Raw genomic sequence first — 17,700 nt, 5'->3', positions numbered from 1 at the left:
CAGGCTCCGGCCCCGCCTCGAGATCGCGGCCCCGCCGCGTGGTGGGCGGACCGGGGCGGTCCCGAGTCTGCGACCTCACCGAACCCTCTGTCCCGGCCACAGTCCGCGGCAGGCGCTGAGAGGCGAGCGCGTGCCCGAGACCTGTAGAGAGCGAGGTGGGGGGATCTGGAGAGGGCTGGAGGGTCTGGGCTCCCTGGCAAGAAATCCGAGCACTGGGGAGAAATTTTTTTAAGGAGGTTGGAGAGATGGACAGTGTCTGGGTTCCAACCTGTCTCAAGTTACTCCAGCCGGCCCTGAACCTCAGCCTTCTTCCCTGTAAAGCGGGCAATCGGAGGCATGCACTTTATTGGGTTCTTTGGAGGAATAAAGAAAGAAACGCGTGGAAAGCGGCCAGTGCAGCAGCAGAAACAGCAAAGCTCTAACTGGGGGTATCCCCTCTGCGGGACGTCCGGGGAACCGCCGGGGGGAGGAGCTGTTTGCAGGGGGAGGCCACTGGTCCCAGCAGCTGGGGAGGATGGGCAGCACTCGCTTTTCCCATAGCCCACAAAGCCCACCGCGCGCAGCCATGACCAGCAAGGGGCGCGAGGCTGAGCACCCGTCCGTGACGCTCTTCCGCCAGTACCTGCGCATCCGCACCGTGCAACCCCAGCCGGACTACGGTGAGAACGCCCGTTCAGGGCTGTGGTGGGGATGACAGGGTGGGGACTAAACCAAGCTCTGCTCCTGGTCAGCTCCACGCCTTGTCTCAGAGGAATCTTCGACCTCTCTAGCCTCTCCCTAAGTCAGCAGACTGCTCGGCAGCCCCTCCAGGCGGGGAGCAACCTGTTCCCCGGGAGGCTTTGCTGCTCCTCTGTTAGTTTAGGATCAACTTCATCTCACTTCCCAGGGCTTGAGGAAGGGGAAAGCTAGAAGGGAGCCTGGGGCAACCACAAGAAGTTTCTAGAAGCCTGTTGGGTTGGACAGAGGCCACAGCCCTTTGGGAATTGTGTGCTTGGGTCCAGACCCCTGGTAAGTGAATTACCTGCTGGGAGCCCTTAGGTCAGTCTCCTGTTCTCCTGGCCCCAGTTGTCCCATCTTTATAGATGATAATAACAACACAGGCTTCGAAGCCTGAAATTCCCACCTGGCCTTCCACAAAGGTCACTGACAAAAATCTTTTTTGGAGATACAAGTGCAATAGTCTTTGAGGGATGTAGAATTGTGTTAAAGAGGCAACAGTCCATTTGGGGCTCTCCTCCCCTCTTTGGATGTACACCCTTCCCTGTCCTATCTGGACCAGTGGAAGGCATGAGTAGCCAGAAGCAGCCTCAAGACTCTCTGTCCCCACAGGGGCAGCTGTGGCCTTTCTTGAGGAGAGAGCCTGCCAGCTGGGCCTGAGCTGTCAGAAAGTAGAGGTGAGCCTGGGGTCCTGAGTGGGGAAGGGAAGTGGGCGTGGGGTACCTCTTCACCCTGTACTGACTACCCCACTTCCTGACCCTTCCAGGTGGCGCCTGGCCATGTGGTGACCGTGCTGACCTGGCCAGGCACCAACCCTAGACTATCGTCCCTTTTGCTCAACTCCCACACGGATGTGGTACCAGTCTTCAAGGTACTGGGGGTGGACAGGAAATGGTGCAGTCCTTAGGGACAAAGACGATGCAGACCCCTTTCAACCTCCGGGAACCCACAGTGCTGGTCCTGTCACCTCCCCTCAACATCTTACAGTGTTACTCTACTGGACAGCCTTGCTCAACAGCTACTTGAGGCCCTGAGCTTTGAGAGTGGATCCTAATGCTGGCGGGAGTGGAGGTGGGAGGCAGAGTTGAGGGGTGGCAATCAGTTAACCTCTCAGCACACTTCTGACCCCTTCACCACCCACCAGTCACCCCTGCCTTACAGTGGGCTCCTAGGGGTGGGCCACAGTTGACCAAAGTGGATTATTCATGAAATTTGGGCTTGGGTTCCTCTTCCCATCCCTGTCCACAGGAACACTGGAGCCATGACCCCTTTGAGGCCGTCAAGGATGCTGAGGGCTACATCTATGCCAGGGGTGCCCAGGACATGAAGTGTGTCAGCATCCAGTGAGTGTCCTTCAGCTCCAGTCCGCCATAATGTCCCACTGGAGACCTGGGATCTGGGGTGTGACTGGATAATCTCGAGATCAAGGAATTTATTTTTTAAGTATTTAAAAAAATTTATGTACAGACCTAGCTTTGTTTCTGTCATAAGCTAGAGATCTCGAATGACCTATTGAAGGAAGTTCACTTAGTCAATTTAGTGAAGCTTAAATCCTTCAAGTACTGGCAGAAACACTGGTGGCTCTTACTGAGACCATATTGTGTTTCTGGATCAAATGATGTTGGTTTGAACAGGCGTCACAAGAGCAAAACCCTGGTCAATTTTTTTCAGATGGCTTCAATAGAGCTGATGGTGACCCATGTTGCTTTTTCAATTGTAATGAGGCAAACCCTCCACATTTTGACACCCCCACCCTGCTTCCTTGGCAGGATTTTCTATTGTGACCATTGCATAGGTGGGGAGCCTGAGGCCCAGAGAGGGACAGAGACTTTCTGGAGCCCCTGCCATGTTGTGGCAGAGGATGGCCCATGGCCAGGGCTCCATTCTTCCTGCTCTGGCATCTGGTGGCTCCCCCCGCACCTGGCTTACACTCTCTCACTGACCCTCAGATACCTGGAAGCTGTGAGGAGGCTGAAGGCTGAGGGCCACCATTTCCCCAGAACTATCCACATGACCTTTGTGCCAGGTAGGAGAGGCTTGGGAAGGAACACCTTTAAGGATGGGCACGTGTGGTCCCCTCATCTCATGTCCCCACTGCTTTTGCAGATGAGGAGGTTGGGGGTCACCAAGGCATGGAGCTATTTGTGCAGCGACCCGAGTTCCAGGCCCTGAGGGCTGGCTTTGCCCTGGATGAGGGTGAGCAGAGGCGCAGAACCCTGAGCAGCAGGCAGGAGTTGAGGAAGCTGCTGTTGGGATTTGGGCCACCTCACTCTCCGAACCCCCTTTCCCTCCTCAGGTTTGGCCAACCCCACTGATGCCTTTACTGTCTTTTACAGCGAGCGGAGCCCCTGGTGTGCGTATGGGCTGGGGGGTGGTTGCTACTGTGCAGATGGGAGACTAGGACAGTGGGGCTGGGGCCTGCCAAGGGTCATATGACAAGTTGGGGCCCGAGTGCATCTTGAACCCAGTCTCTGCCTCCCAGTCCTCTCCCACCCAGGCTTCACCTTCTTCAGCTAAAGAGGAGAAATCCTAATGCTAAGCAGAAACCAGCTCTGTGCTATGCATTCTGGGAGAGGTGCTTTGAATGAGGCGAAGACCAGACCACCCCAGAGGTGATTGCATTCCCACCCCCTACCTTGCTGAAGACCCTCTCTTCCCCCACATCTCCCAGGGGTGCGGGTTACCAGCACTGGGAATCCAGGCCATGGTTCACGCTTCATCGAGGACACTGCCGCGGAGAAGCTGGTACTTGGCTTGCCGGGGGGAGTTGGGGAGTTGTAGAGGCTCCATCGTGGGCCAGTCTCACATCTGACCTCTCACTTTCCTAGCACAAGGTTGTGAGCTCCATCATGGCATTCCGAGAGAAGGAGAAGCAGAGGTGAGGCATTCTGGGAGGGGCCGGGCTCTGGAAACCAGGTCAGGGTGGGGTGGGGACTGACCACCCTTTTTTATCTGTTCTCTCTTGCTGTCCCTGCCCCCTGCCTCAGGCTGCAGTCAAACCCCCACTTGACAGAGGGGGCTGTGACCTGTGTGAACCTGACTAAGCTGGAAGGTGGCGTGGCCTATAACGTGGTACCTGCCACTATGAGCGCCAGCTTTGACTTCCGTGTGGCACCCGATGTGGACTTGAAGGTGCCACCTTCCCCTGGGGTTTGGAGGAAGGAGCCCCAGTTCTCAGCCCTGCCCTCGAGCCTTGGGGAGCGCCTGAGGGGTCAGTTCATCTCCCTCCTTGCAGGCTTTTGAGGAGCAGCTGCACAGCTGGTGCCAGGCAGCTGGCGAGGGGGTCACCTTCGAGTTTGTTCAGGTACCGATGGGGAATCAAGAGGGGTTGCAGAGGAGCCTGGGCTCCCCAAGTATATGCCACTGGGGGATATGTGTTCAGTGCACCTCTCTGTGGGCGTGTCTAGGCATGTCTCGGGCCACGAGAGACACATTTTACATGCCAACAGGTATTACGGGTGTGACCGTTGGGTGCTGGGGCACGCTGTAGGGAGCAAATGTGGTCACCGTTCTTGCTCTCTTAGTCCCTTCAGCATGAATGGGGAATAGACATTAATCAAATATTTATATATTACCTTTATGTAAGTATGAACACGTGGACCAGGAAAGTGTGGGACCTCCTCTGAGAACCTGTAATTGGAATATTTAACAGTTCCAGACAGCTGGGAGACCTAGCTGAAGGAAGGCATCCTTGGGTTAGGATCTGAAGGATGGGTAGTAGATGGAAGCATGGGAAGGCCCCTGACCCAGGGGACTTTGAGGGACTGTGGCTGGATTGGTCAGCTGACCCGGGGGATTGAAAGAGGGCCTATGGCTGGACTGGTCAGCTGGGTGTCTGGGTGGGGAGGTGGGTGATAGGTGGGTGTGCCCTGTGCCAGTCCAGAGCAAGATGCCCGGCCCTTGTCCTGACTCTGACATCCTTCCCCTCCCCGCAGAAGTGGACAGAACCCCGAATGACATCTACCGAAGACTCAGACCCCTGGTGGGCAGCATTCAGTGGGGTCTGCAAGGACATGTGAGCACACGGGCAGCCCTCCGCTCCCCTTCCCTCTCTCCTCTGTGCGTTCAGTCCTCCCTTGCTTGCCCTCGCTCCCTTCCTCCCCCTCACCAGGCTCTTCCTCCTGCAGGAACCTCACTCTAGAACCGAAGATCTTCCCTGCTGCCACAGACAGCCGATATATCCGCGCGGTGAGCCAGCCGCTTGCAGGTTGGGAGTGGGGTGATCCCAGAGGCTGGCCTAACTCCTAATGGTCCCACTGCCTGCAGGTGGGGATCCCGGCACTGGGCTTCTCACCCATGAACCGCACACCTGTGCTGCTGCATGACCATGACGAGCGGCTGCACGAGGCTGTATTCCTCCGTGGGATTGACATATACACACGGCTACTGCCTGCCCTGGCCAGCGTCCCTGCCCTCCCCAGTGATAAGTGAGCACCATGCTCCCCCCCACCCCTGAGCTACCACCCTGACCAGTGCCAAAGACCCCTCTCTCCCCCACTGTCCAACAATAAAGTCTGTGTGGACAGGGGACACCTCTGAAGTACTCACGAGGATGTTCATGAAGCAGGGACTCTCATTTCTCATGGGAAATGCCCATTTCAGATGAGGGAACAGCCTGGCTCTGGGCACTTCCCAACACCCTGTGCTTGCTATTCTGTGGCACTTGTCTCAGCATATCATCCATGCCAGCTGTGTGTATCCAACAAGACACACCCTGGACAAAAGGTGCCACAGTTTCTATTCTCAGTGGCCACCATACCTGTATTTGACTTGTGAGATAAGGGGTACCATTGCCACTAAGGGGGACACTAAGCATACTCACCATCTTAGGTAGGACCCGAAGGCCAGCTGAGACCTTCCAAATGTGGGGCAGGCCTGAACAGTAGGTAGCTAATCAAGACCCCCAGGGTTTAAAGGGGAAAGTGTGGCCTCTGCTTTAGTGTTGAGAGCCCTGGCCAGGTCAGATCTTTGTCTCCAGCACCTTGGCCAGGGCCACATGTCAGTGTGTGGTGTGGCCAAGTTGGCTTCAGTTAGTCCTGCTGTCCCTGCAGTGGAGTCAGCTAGGGGCCCTGGGTGCTGAGCCTGCTCCTCTAGGTGATCTGCTGACCCTGTTCTGACCTCCCATGGCCAATAGGGAGGCTAGTTTTTGATATTCCTAGCTATGGACATCAAGAAAGGGCAGAGCCTGGCTCTGTGGCCTGCAGGGTACTCTTGAAAGTGTTAATCCCTCTGCTCATAGAGTAGAAAGGGGGCCAGGCCTTTGGCCAGCTTCCCCTTCCTTTTGATAGATTTCGGCATGAATCCTTCAAAAAAAAAATGTATTTATTCATACAAGAACTGGGTACAGGCCAGAGGTGCAGGGGGATAAGAAGCAGAACGGGCAGATTGAAATACACCGAAGGGAGTGGACAAGCTTGAGAGGTCTGCTGCACGTGTGGGTCACATCCCAGACATCTAACTCTTGCTGCAGTGGCTGCAATAGCTTCACAGTGCTGCGCTTTAACCCCGTGCCACCAGGGAGGGCCCTCGCTCTTAAGCCTTTCAAACGCTCTGCCAGAATAGCTTGCCCAAAGCTAGGTGGTAATGAAGTTGAGATTCAAAATCAGGGATTTGTGCTTCCTACATGGGACAGGCTGTATGGTGGCTGGAAGCATTAAGGCAAGCTAGCTGGCTGGACCTTCAAAGCCTAGCTGAAGCCTGACACCTGGGTTGTCCCAAGATTGAAGTAGGATGAGTAGGGGGGTCTTGCTGTTCCCACTTCCTGTTTTGGAAACCAACCTGATGAGATTGGCTCAGTCAAGCCAACTTCAGAACATAAAAACTGTCCCTGTCCCAGCTGACACCTCTGAGTAACTGGCCACCCAAAGCATACCAGGATTACACCCAAAACTTGAGGCCCAGCCCTGTTTGGGCCTACAAAACCCCTTGGAGTCCTATTTAGACTACCTGGCTCTATGGCTACCTTTTTCTAGCTTACCTGTAAAACTAAGTCCTCACTTGACATCTCTGGTAGATGCATGGAAATTGCAACTTCTAGCTGACACTGAAATGTTGAGGACCTGCTATACCAGGTCAGACTGGGAGACCATGGAGAATGACAAGTAGTGCTCCACAAGCGCCTGTTAGCACTGTGCTAGCTACTCACTTCACTGGCTGAGGAATGACTACGGGGAAGCAGCTGATCCAGGGGACAGAAGCCTGGTCAGGTGACTTTCATTACAGCATTGCCACCACTGCCCTGGCCTTCCAGGTTCCCTAGCACTTGGGGGATCTGAACCGCCCAGAGCAGTGGCTGCTGGCCAGGTACACTAAGAATAGACTAAGTCTAGACTATCTCTGCTCAAAGCACGGAACTGAAGGGCCCCTTCCTTTCCTCTGGATAGGCTTCAAGACCAAAGGAGGCTATTCTTCCTCAGCAGTGAACCCAGTCCAGTAAGCAATGCGCCAGATCCTCAAGAGCCCCCCAACCATTTCTCATTTACTAGGTCCCTCTTGCACTCCAGGCTCCAGCCCGCCTACTCAACTCTACCTTCCAGGGAATACTCAGTTTTCCCACACAAAATGATGGCATGAACCCTAGCCCCAGCCCAGGGATCAGACACAGGCTGATAGTTCTGCCTCAGATTTATTTGTACAAACAGCACAGGAAGACACCAGTGCCCTGTAGACAGCAGCCCGGGGGTGACACCAGTCCTTCTGTCCTCACATGGGCAGATAGGGTCCTCTATTCTTGAGCCTTTGTGGGGGCCTGGGCACCTTTGGCGGCCTGGGCACCTTTGGCAGCCTGTGTACCTTTGGCAGCCTGTGTACCTTTGGCAGCCTGTGTTCCTTTGGGAACCTGGGCTGCGGCCGCATCCTTGGCCTGGGTTTGAGCCTTGGTCTTTGGCCGGGCTAGCCGGAGACCCTTGGCGATGCGGGCTCGTGCATGTTTCCCAAGCTTGGGGTGCGCAATGTAGGCAAGTCGGCTGAGCTTGCGGCTGTTGCCCTTTGGGATGTTAGCCCTGACCGTCTTGGTCTTCACAAGGGCCTTGATAGCCTCAGCACGTGCACTCATGGCCTTGGCATTGTTGGCCTGCATCTTCTTCAGGCCCTTCTTGTTATGCTTCTTGGCAAAGCGCATGTTCCTCAGGAACTTGGGATCCACCTGAAAGGCAGGAAGACACAGGTGGCTTTAAGTGCAGCAGTCCAAGTCACTCCAGGTGCCCCCTCCAAAGCGATACCCAGGAAACTTGGGCCCCAATCAAAGTTAATTAGGAGCTCACACCTACCATTCGTCAATCTTAAATGCTGAAAGAGCTTTAACCCATAGCAACTTATCTGAAGAGAAATGTGTTGTCACCACCCCAAAGTCAATGCCTCACCCCGGTTATACTACATATGGACAACATTTTCAGACCTACATGCCCAATCACGACAGAGCAATGAAATAATGCAAAAATTAAAGCGACCCTGTGTCAGGGTCACAGGGCTTTAACTTCCCACTGCGAGGCTTCAGTTCACCTCTCCCAACCCTCTCAGGACCATTCCTAACCTTTCCCCCCAAGGTGTTGAGTACCAAGCCTGGGGCAACAGATTCACAGTAAATAAGAATAAAGAGATCAAGATGGGGAAATGAAGGCTCCAAGATTAATGACTCACTCACAGATCAGATCAAAAATATGGAGGCTAGACATGACAGCGTTCAGATCTCTGACCCCACAGCATCAGCCTGTCTCAGCTAGTCCTCAGAACTACTTGGCACAAGAAGGGAAGCTGGCCCCCACCAAGCACTCGTTATATCAAAGCCATATGACCAGTCAGTGCAGAATGGAAGGCTCACAAAGAACCTCAGAAGGCAGGTTACATTCTGACCAGGGAGTTATACCCCAGACAGGGGAAGGCCAAGTTTTATTATGGATCTAGTAAAGATTAATAGTGGGCAGATACAGAAATTGCAGGCTTTGGTAGTCCAGGGAAGAAGTGAGACAGTAAACATCAGTTTTTCAGCCGAAGCCAGAAAAGCTACATGTAAGGTCTTTACTGTGCTACAAGAACCAAACAGCCACATACTGCACGACTCAGTGCACACACTCACCCCCTTAAGAGATTCGTATCTTTGGGATCGGGGTTTCTTGATGCCATTTCTGTGCCATTTTCGGGCTGTGGGGAAAATAATTAAAGAATGAAATCCATTATAACAAAACCACCCAGCATCACAGCCGACAAACCCAGGAACCCCATTACTTCTCAGGGCCCACCAGGGAACCCCACTATCACTGCAAGCAAGGCTGAGTCGGCATTTCAAATGGACTCCTGCCTGAAAAATCCATAATCCCAAAGGCAGTACTGGTTGAAACCAAAATCAGTCCCAGACCCCATGGCACAATGTACCCTCTAACTTGCTCCAGTATCCCTAATGCTTGCCAGGATCTGGGGCGAGAGATGGATGACCAGCCTGGGAAACTTACACTGGTTGTGCGTGGTGTGGTTCTTGGACTTGGCCATGTCTGCACCTGGAGAAGAGTGGAGATATGGGCTGCGGTCTTGCAGAGGACCTAATTGTGCTGCCCTGATCTGGAAAGACGTGACTCCAGAAACCAGGGCGAGGCAGTAGCAACGAATGTCTTGGTTCTAGGGTCTCCACCCGCACCTCGACTCAGTCAGCCCCAACCGACAACGAACCCCACCCCACCTCCCAAACTGTTAGGTCCAAAATAAACCTGCTCACACAGACACACCCAGCCGCAAGGTTGCAATCTCCCTCCAAATTCGAGCTCCCCTCTCATCCATCCCTTGAGAACCCAAGAACACCACCCCTGGCGCGAGGCTTCCGTTCCCCATAGCTACACAGCCGCTCTCCCTGCCCTCCCTGCGGCTGGCGCCCGGCCGCCGTCCGCGAGCAGCGGATGGCTTCGGATGCCGCGCGGCCAGCACTCACCGAAGCCCGCGGCTCCCCAGGCGCCTTGAGCCGGAAGAGAAAGAACCACCGCGGTGCCGCACGGGAAATTGGGTTGGCGAGGCCGGAAGGTACAACTGGAAAAGCTTCCCCCAGTTCCAGGAAGAAAGGTTCCGAAACCGAAGCCGGGGAGGGCACAAGCCGCACCGGAAGGCGAGGTGGAGCGCCTGGCTCCACCCCCGCCACTTTTTAGTCTGTCCCTATCTAACCCCAGCGCCCAAAGAGGAGTGGCCCTTCGTTGAGGCATAGGTTGTTGCTGCCTCACTCTGGTTTCTGGAGTCAGGTCCCTTCACACCAGGGCAGCACAGTTAGATCCTGTACTCCTCTTGTTCTCCTGGAGCAGGCTCTTGTGTTCCTAAACTAACTAAAAGACCTGAAGGTAAAGGGAGTCCTTGAAAGATGCATTAGGCAGGAACTGACAGGAGATCTGTGTTCTTAAGTCCTACTCTTGGCTACTGCGTGGAGGATGGACTGTAAGGGGCTGAGTGGTGGAAGGAGAGCTGTGAGGAGGCTGTTGCAGAACGACCCGGGAGAGGGATGACCCTGGACCCGAGTGGCAGCGGTGCAGGTGGAGAACTAGCCCCTCTTCCTGGACCGTCGCCCTGCATTTTGGGAGTTGTGCTTTCTTGGCAGAGGACAGCTTCTGAAACAGAGACCCTTTGCCCCATTTCTTCAGTTACTAGGTATCCTTCATTCGGTTGTCTTCTTTCCCAGACTTTAATTATGCTTGTGTACATGTCTTTTGGCACAAAGGCCATGAGTTCAGAACTGATTTGGTCACCTTCATTTCCCCATTGTTTGACATATTTGATGTAGAAACAGGAGCTTTGTAAATGTCTGTTAAGTGGACATTTCTTGGCAAGGCAGGTTCATGGAGTGACAGAAGCATGTTGCACAAAGTTGGGGGCTAGAGGGGAAAGGAGGCTATGGAAGCGGGACATGCAGGTGACTCTACCAAAGCATTCCTAAGAAAGGAGAGTGAAACCTTTTGGCAGGTGAAGTTAAGAGAATGAAGAGCAGACCCAGAGGCTGACAGTTTACCTAAAGTTACACATTTGAGGCCAGAGAGGAAGGTGTCTCCATAGGAGAAAAGTCCTTAACTGTGCTAACAGTCAAGAACTAGTGGGAACTAATGGGCTGAGGCAGGGAGTGCAGGATGTGGGCTATGGGAGGATACCTGTCTGTAGTCAGGGCCTCAGCCCAGGGCATGGGAGAGGTCAAGCCAGAGGCCGGGACAGAGAAGACTGCTGCATCCTTGAGAAAGAGAAGCAAAACAAGGCAGAAGCCGCAGAAGGGGACAGTGATAACTTTAAATAGGCTGCCCACCATGTGGCTTCCCAGCTGGGCAGTAGCTCCTACAGCTCCTAAAAAGTGAGCAGAGGCACCTTTGTGCCCCTCAGCAGTGTCTTTCAGTAGATCTGCCTGTTCTGTTCCCCACTCTGTCTCTGGTGAATTCTCTTGCCCACCATACCTCTGGCCTGTACCCAGTTCTTGTATGCATAAATAAATTTGTTTTTTTAAAGCATCACTAGATTCAAAGAAGTTTTGGGCACAAAGGTTAAGAAGTTAACCTGGCCCTCCCTGGTGGCGCAGCAGGTTAAAGCACTCACTAAGAAGCTTAATCCAATTCCACATGAGTTCGATTCCTGCCTGCCCAGGAGGTGACCACATGGCGTGGCAGACCTCTCCTGACCCGCCCGCTGCTCCCCTCAGCAGTGTACTTCGTCAATCTGCCTGTTCTGCTCCCAACTCTGTTCCTGGTGAATCCTCTCACCCTCCGCATCTCTGGCCTGTACCCCATTTCTGTATGAATAAATAAAAATAAATCTTTAAAAAAAAAAGAAGAAGTTAACCTTTCCTCTAGGGTTGACACTCCCACCCTCTGTAAGAGAGCAGCTCTTCCCTTGTGTCTCTGGAATTTCAGGCCTGGGGAGACCTAGCCCCCATGAGGACTTTCACTTCCCCCCATCCTAGCCATCCCTACAACCCTGTCCTCATTTCAGGCAGCCAGTTTCCACTGATCTTTCCCCAAACTCTGTCCTGCCTGCGTCTACTCACCCTCCACTGTGGCACAGTTGGGACAGAGTCACTCGTGCGCTCAGCAGAGAAGCTTCATCAAGGTCCCTGCAAATGCCTTGGGCACAAAGCAGAGACATGTGAGTCCTGGGTGAGCAGACAAACCGGGGCCTGGGCAAGCCTGTTTAGGTCTTGTTTGGAGCACAGTTCAGGTGAGATCTGGTGGGGCCTCTTCCGTGAAGTGACAGGTTCAGAGGCATCTGGGGTTGTTTTCAGTGTCTGGCATAGCCTTGGATGCATGTGAAGGTAACTGTTTGAGGAATTAAATGTTCACACGCCACCAGTCCAGGCTAGTGGTCCAGGAGGGATTTTCATAGAGATGAGCGTCAGCTCTTCTACTAGGTCCAGGTCACTGCCTCTAAGCCTGGGTATTGTGTGTCACTGGGGATAGAGGTCACGCTGGCCTCACAGGCTACAACTGGCTAGTTTGAGTAAAGCCCCGAACCCCGTGCTGCGTGCAGAGTGGGTCAATCATCTAGTCCCGCCCATACTTTTCTTCCATGAGCTTTCTCGAGGCTGGGACAGAGTTTTGGGAAAGAAGGTCAGTGGCAAGAGGATGCTGAAAATTAGGACAGGATCCAAGGAAGGGTCAGGGTAGAGGGAAGTGGTAGTTCTCAGGGGTGCTGGGTCCCCTCGGTCCTGCAGTTGTGGAGAGACAGGGAGCACCAGTGTGCCCAGATATAGGAAACTAGGATGCCTTAGCTGTAGGAGAGCAGACTCAGGGCAGCCCCTGAGCATGGCTGTGGTGTGGCTTAGGCCTGTTTAGAAATTCCCAAGGGGCCAGCTGGTGGGGCGCAAGCCTCCTGGTGCAGCCAGGACTGTGAGCCTGTTGCCCACACGGGGGCAGCATGGGACCGCAGATGGCTTGAGGCTCCAGGAGGTGGCCTCCCACTGGGAGCCACGTTCTTGCAGGGCTTTCCAGCTTCTTCCCCTCCCACTCCCACCGCTGCCCCCACTTACAGTGCAAAACCTTGTTTGCCCATTCTTGGCGGGTTCTCTGGGGTATGTTGGGTCTCCTGGGTTCCAGTCTCCTGGTTGGTGCCGGGGAGGGGGCAGTGCAGGGCAGAGAAAGCAGAGCCTGTGCCCCCTCCACCCCCATCCCCAGGCCCTGCTAGAGTTCCCAGAGGTCATGTCCATTGGTGTGAAAGGAACAGGTACCTCTGTTACACCTGCACCCTGACGCTGCTGCCCACCAGCTCAGTGACTTGTCTCCTGGGCTCAGTCCCGTTGGGGAAAAGCAGCACCGAGTGCTAAGTGCATGTGAGGCCCAGAGCCTGCCTGTACGTCAGAGTGACCTGTGGGTTTGCTCTTGAGACAACACTGCAGCCTTGGGAAGACAGTCCTTGGGCGTGACTTGCGGGAGGTCCCACAGCCAAACGGAGGGTTCCTGTGGTCCAGGTGTCCCCCAGGACCTGGAGGAGCCTGGGATGATGCCTACCCGGTGAGGTTATTGCGGGAGTCCTGTGACACTGACCACCCGGAGACCCCAGAGAAACCTTTTGCCTCTGTGGCCAGAAGAGCCCCAGGCTGGGGGATCCTCTACACTGGTCCGTTTCTGCTCAGACCCACTCACCCCACCCAGAACAAGCCCAGGGAGGAGGAGGTGCAGCGGTTTGGGTGGCTGCTGCCCTGGGAGGGGGGCAGGGCTGGGCTGGGGTCCACTGGCCCCAGGTGCGCAGCAGAGAAGAAAGCAGCTGGGAATCTGAGGAGGGGCGCAGTCTTGAGGGCTGGGACCCCAACAGTCTCACCAAGCGTCCTGGAGAAAAAGTGGCCCCAGCACTGCACTTACCCGCTTGTGTCCCAGGGGCTGCCCTCACTACCCCACACACACCATGTCAAATGGGCAGTCACACCAGCTGGGGGAGAGTCTCATGCAGCAAGCGGGAAAGGGGAACCCCGACTTCATCCAGGATCTTTGTGCTCTCGGGTCCTGAGCTCAGGCCTCTGTCACAGGAGGAGCTACTGTGTGCAGGCCTGGGGGCTGGGAGGGGAGGAAGCTGCCACCCAGGACAGATCGGAGAGCTCTGGGAGCTGGAAGCCAGACCTGCAGGCCCAGGCTTGAAGCAGACAGAGATAAGGAAGGGTTGCCTGGAGGGGGCAAAAGCTGACATTTGCTCCCTGTGGCTCTCTGGCACTGTATCCCAACTGATCCAGTCTCCCTGAGATTTCGCCACACACTCCCAAGCCCCGGTGTGGTGTGTGTCCTCATCTTCCCAATGCATAGTGCTAAGTCAGGGGTCAGGCGGGAAAGGGGCCTCCTATTAAGGCTGGGGTCAGGAGCTTTGGGTCACCACAGCTTAGAGTGACCTTGCCTGTGAGTCCCTTGTTGCAGGTGAAGCAACAGGCTCAGAGAGGAGAGTGACTTGCCAAGGGTCAGCCAGCTTCTTCTGTCAAAGCCACGCCCAGAAGCTCTTATGGGCATGGACACAGCCTGGGCTATCACACAGATTGGTGACAGCTTGAGGAAAGGAGGGCGCCTTACTTGAGGAATGACCCTCAGGTAGAGTGTGTGCCCTGCACCCATGCAGGTGGGGGAGAGGGGTCCACCTCATCCCTCCTGCTTGCCCACCTGCCCCCACATCCCTTTGCTCTGGCTTGCCTTTCTGTGTTTCCCTGACATTCCGCAGGAGTTGGGTCATCGCACCCTCAGGCATTCGTGATCCATCCAAGGTGAAGGCTGGAGAGCATGTGCAGACCCTGCCTTGACACTCAGAGGCTGGGTGACCTTGTGCAATGCGCAGCTCCTCTGGGGCTCCCTGTCCTCATCTGTAAGATGCGCACCAGGGCACTCTGCATGGTGTGGTGAGGCTCTCGTGTTCATGCCAAGCGCTTATCAGGGCCTGGCCCACTCAGCCGCCCTCCGGGACAAGGTGGAAGCTGGGAAGAAGGCCAGGAAGGCAATGTGGGGAGTCCTCCCCCACCCTCCATTTCTCCTCTGGAAATAAGGAGGGGCCCACCCCCAAGGCATCCTGCCAGAGGGGGATGGTACAGTGGGGCTGGCTTGGGGCCACCTCCTGACTATGGGCACAGAGCAGACCCGGGCCAGGGCCAGGAGAGGGAGCTGAGCAGCCACTGCTGAGTGGGCTAAGAGAGGGGTACATGGGACCCTAGTGTCTGGAGCCCCTGAGTGAGGGGCTGTGGCCCCAGCTCGGCCTGGCTCGGTGCAGGCTGCCACCTGGCTCCAGGCCCTCTGCGCTGGTGGTTTTAATCGATCGTTTTCCGCAAGCAGCTCCTGGGGGAGCGGGGGCGGCTTCCCCTTGACTTGCTGCTTCTGGAGGATGCAGCTTGGCTAAAAATAACTTGAATTACTGTGCTCCCACCCTGGCGGCAGGAGGAGCCTGGGGGGCTGCGGGGTGGGAGGGAGCCTGGAGGGAAGTTGCAGCAACCAGGAGGGGGGTTCCCTGAGAGGAGATGGGGAACAGCAAGTGTTGGCAGGTGGGAAGGGTGCAGGATGCAAAGGGAACATGGCTCGTTCTCACCCGTTTCTTTCCAGGTATGCTCCTGAGGACAGTGCTTCTGGAGCTGAGCTGGGGATGAAGGCTGACCCTGAGCCCTGAGCTTGCATTTGAGGGGTGACCAGCATGGCTCCTTCCAGGATAAAACCTGTGTTTGGAGGATATGCCCCACATAAGCAGCAACCCCTTCACATCCTCCTGCTCAGCTTTGGGGTGCAAACTCATCTGGCAGAGGGGTCACATCTGGGCTCACCTTCCGCACTGAGCCCCATCCCATAGTCTGGAAACAGGGTGCAGCTTTATGTAAAATTAGGCACCTGGCACTGGAAGCACGTCTCCCCACCCCACCTGCTCCTTTGTTCTGGGGTGGGGCATTGTCCCCCCTGCACTGCCCACCTGCAGACTGAGCAGCCCACCTGTGACCACTCCTCAGAGAAGGGCAGAGGCTCTATCATGGCCCTGGAGGCCCTAGCAGGCAGGCCTGTCTATCACAGACCCAAAAGGTAAAGATAAAGATATGGAGGTTGAACCCATTGTGGGATCTCTTGTCCCTCTCAGATTCTACTCCAGGTCAACAAATCTAGGCTCACAAGGAGTGGGCCCCTCCCAAAGAGGAGCTGTCTACATCTGGGCAGTCTCTGACTGGCTGGGGGCAGCAGTCCTCTGCCCACCTGTGACTGTGCAGGTGCTTCTTCCCACCCATTCTCTCTCCCTCTGCAGGGCAGCAGCCTCCTGCCTGCCCGCGACCTGCACCATGCCAGGGCTTCTCTGCACTGACCTCCCTCAGCGGAGGCCGCTCTCCTAAGGCCGCCCGCCTGCAACCACGCAGGCCTCTCAGCAAGCCTGTCCCTTTGGGGACCGCTTTTCCTGCCCGCTTGTGCCTATGCAAGTGTCCAATACTCTTGTCCTTTTCCCTAATAAGCCTGTTCTCTAAATATAACTGAATCTCTGTCTTGTGGAGAAACTTGTCTGGGAACTCGCCACATGCTACTGAAAGGGGAGCTCTGGGCCCTCCCTGGTGGCGCAGCGGGTTAAAGCACTGCATTAAGAAGCTTGAGCCACTTCTGCATGAGTTCGATTCCCGCCTGCCCCGGAGGTAACCACATGGCGCCACAGACCTCTCCTGACCCGCCCGCTGCTCCCCTCAGCAGTGTGCTTCGTCCATCTGCCTGTTCTGCTCCCCACTCTGTCCCTGGTGAATCCTCTCACCCTCCGCATCTCCGGCCTGTACCCCAGTTCTGTATGAATAAATAAATCTTAAAAAAAAAAAGAAAGGGGAGCTCTGGTGAAACCTTTCCCAGAGTGAACCCAAGGACTCTGCTCTAACTCCAAAAAATGACCTCACAGCCTAGGCAGAAGTTGGGGTCAAGTTGCACAGTAGGCTGCCGGGCCTGTCGTAGGGCAGCACTGCCCTCTTGGCCACCCGGCTTCCTACCGCAGTGTGCAGCAGAGTGAGAAGGAGCAGGAGCTCAAGGCAGGTCCAGGGTCATGGGCAGGTCCAGGGTCATGTTCAGAGAAGACACTTGATGCAGTGGGAGACCTTCGGCCCGGGGGGGGGGGTGGGGGGGTGGGCGGGCTGTGAGTCAGTCCTGGAACAGGGGCGGGGATGGGGCCTAGGGGCTCCCAGGTAGGCCCTGCTATGACCTGTGCCTCAGTTTCCTTATCTGTAGTAACAGGTCAGTTAGAGAACCCTCCATAGCCTTTGGGGCAAGATGGCGAAGAGATGGAGAAGAGGCTCCCGCCAGAGCAGGGAACCAGCAAGGATGGTGGCAGCGTCCCCAGTCCGCGCCCAGTGCTCTTGGGCTCTGTCATGTCCTCTGAGGGCATTCCTGAGGTACCCCCACTTCACGTGAGGAAGCTGAGACTCAGAAATAGAAGTGACCCAGCCAAGGCCCCGCAACATTCCGTGGTGGGTTGGGCGCTTGAACCAGGACTGTCCAGCAGCAGCACTTCATCCTGTTCGGAACCCTGGTCTGGGCTCGTGAGGGTGCCCCAGGCGAGGTGCGTGCGTGTGGATCTGGGTGAGAGGGGTGTGGGGTCACGGCAGTTGGGCCCCTCACAGACCTCCAGGGGTGGGTCCCAGGGAGCCGAGGAGACGCCTGTGTGTGAGGGGGCAGAGGAGAGGGAGCGCGTGAGGTCTGCCTGATCGGAGCAAGGCGTAACAATAACGATAACAATAAACTTCAAAAATCCTCCCCCCCGGGATGTTCTTAGCAGCACAATTCCTGAGGAGAAACCAGTGACAGGCGGACTGAGTAAACCGCTTCCATCCCTCAGCGAGATGTTGGGCCCGAACCAGAAGAGGAGTGAAGAAAGCCAACGCAGGGAACGGCTTCTGGTTCAAAGCCATTTTCACTAAGTCCCCCAACCATGCTGTTTTAGAGGTTCATATATACATGACAGAATTATGTGTAGATGGGATAGACCAAGATTCTTGCTACAGTGAGGCAGGCCTTAGCATTGTCCATCCAGGGCATTTCTCAAGGCCCACAGGGGGCTACGCTCTTGTCACAGTCC

At 55.5% G+C, this 17,700-nt stretch overlaps 2 protein-coding genes across 4 annotated transcripts in view; one reads left to right on the top strand and one right to left on the bottom strand.

Annotated features, from left to right (window-relative positions):
- ACY1 (aminoacylase 1) overlaps nt 1-5,265 on the top strand; it is a 5,998-nt gene extending 733 nt beyond the window's left edge. The window contains exons 1-15 of one of the 2 annotated variants that reach the window (XM_012720549.1): nt 51-155; nt 541-659; nt 1,330-1,394; nt 1,484-1,588; nt 1,966-2,060; nt 2,667-2,743; nt 2,824-2,913; nt 3,014-3,070; nt 3,389-3,462; nt 3,546-3,595; nt 3,705-3,849; nt 3,953-4,021; nt 4,653-4,732; nt 4,845-4,905; nt 4,984-5,265. In XM_012720549.1, coding sequence (XP_012576003.1) covers nt 566-659; nt 1,330-1,394; nt 1,484-1,588; nt 1,966-2,060; nt 2,667-2,743; nt 2,824-2,913; nt 3,014-3,070; nt 3,389-3,462; nt 3,546-3,595; nt 3,705-3,849; nt 3,953-4,021; nt 4,653-4,732; nt 4,845-4,905; nt 4,984-5,148 — 1,227 coding nt within the window. In that variant the 5' untranslated portion in view covers nt 51-155; nt 541-565 and the 3' untranslated portion in view covers nt 5,149-5,265. Of the gene's footprint in view, nt 1-50; nt 156-540; nt 660-1,329; nt 1,395-1,483; nt 1,589-1,965; nt 2,061-2,666; nt 2,744-2,823; nt 2,914-3,013; nt 3,071-3,388; nt 3,463-3,545; nt 3,596-3,704; nt 3,850-3,952; nt 4,022-4,652; nt 4,733-4,844; nt 4,906-4,983 lie in introns of those variants that run through there. The other variant, XM_012720550.1, reaches the window with a different exon arrangement.
- Nucleotides 5,266-7,323: 2,058 nt separating this feature from the next.
- On the bottom strand, nt 7,324-9,731 carry RPL29 (ribosomal protein L29). Of its 2 annotated transcripts, none has more exons than XM_012735019.1 (4): nt 9,635-9,731; nt 9,165-9,209; nt 8,792-8,856; nt 7,324-7,861 (listed from the first exon to the last, which is right to left on the bottom strand). In XM_012735019.1, exons 2-4 carry the CDS (start codon nt 9,199-9,201, stop codon nt 7,442-7,444), a joined length of 522 nt encoding a protein of 173 aa, XP_012590473.1. In that variant the 5' UTR covers nt 9,202-9,209; nt 9,635-9,731; the 3' UTR covers nt 7,324-7,441. The 2 variants fall into 2 exon arrangements, with proteins under 2 accessions (XP_012590473.1, XP_004676630.2); XM_004676573.2 differs by lacking the exon at nt 9,635-9,731 and adding an exon at nt 9,425-9,566.
- Between the last annotated feature and the right edge of the window lie 7,969 nt (nt 9,732-17,700).

The sequence above is a fragment of the Condylura cristata genome, unplaced genomic scaffold, assembly GCF_000260355.1.
Source record: "Condylura cristata isolate star-nosed mole 26May11 unplaced genomic scaffold, ConCri1.0 scaffold00004, whole genome shotgun sequence".
Classification (NCBI taxonomy): domain Eukaryota; kingdom Metazoa; phylum Chordata; class Mammalia; order Eulipotyphla; family Talpidae; genus Condylura; species Condylura cristata.
Note: the sequence above shows the minus strand (reverse complement) of the source record. Positions and strands in the feature narration are given on the sequence as shown.

Excerpts from the sequence above, each read along its gene's own strand:
- RPL29 (XM_004676573.2), bottom strand. The coding sequence starts at position 9,482 with ATGAGAGGGGAGCTCGAATTTGGAGGGAGATTGCAACCTTGCGGCTGG. Across the intron at positions 9,210-9,424 it reads TTGCGGCTGGGTGTGTCTGT|GTGCAGACATGGCCAAGTCC; the intron begins GTGAGCAGGTTT and ends ACTCTTCTCCAG. Across the intron at positions 7,862-8,791 it reads GATACGAATCTCTTAAGGGG|GTGGATCCCAAGTTCCTGAG; the intron begins GTGAGTGTGTGC and ends CCTGCCTTTCAG.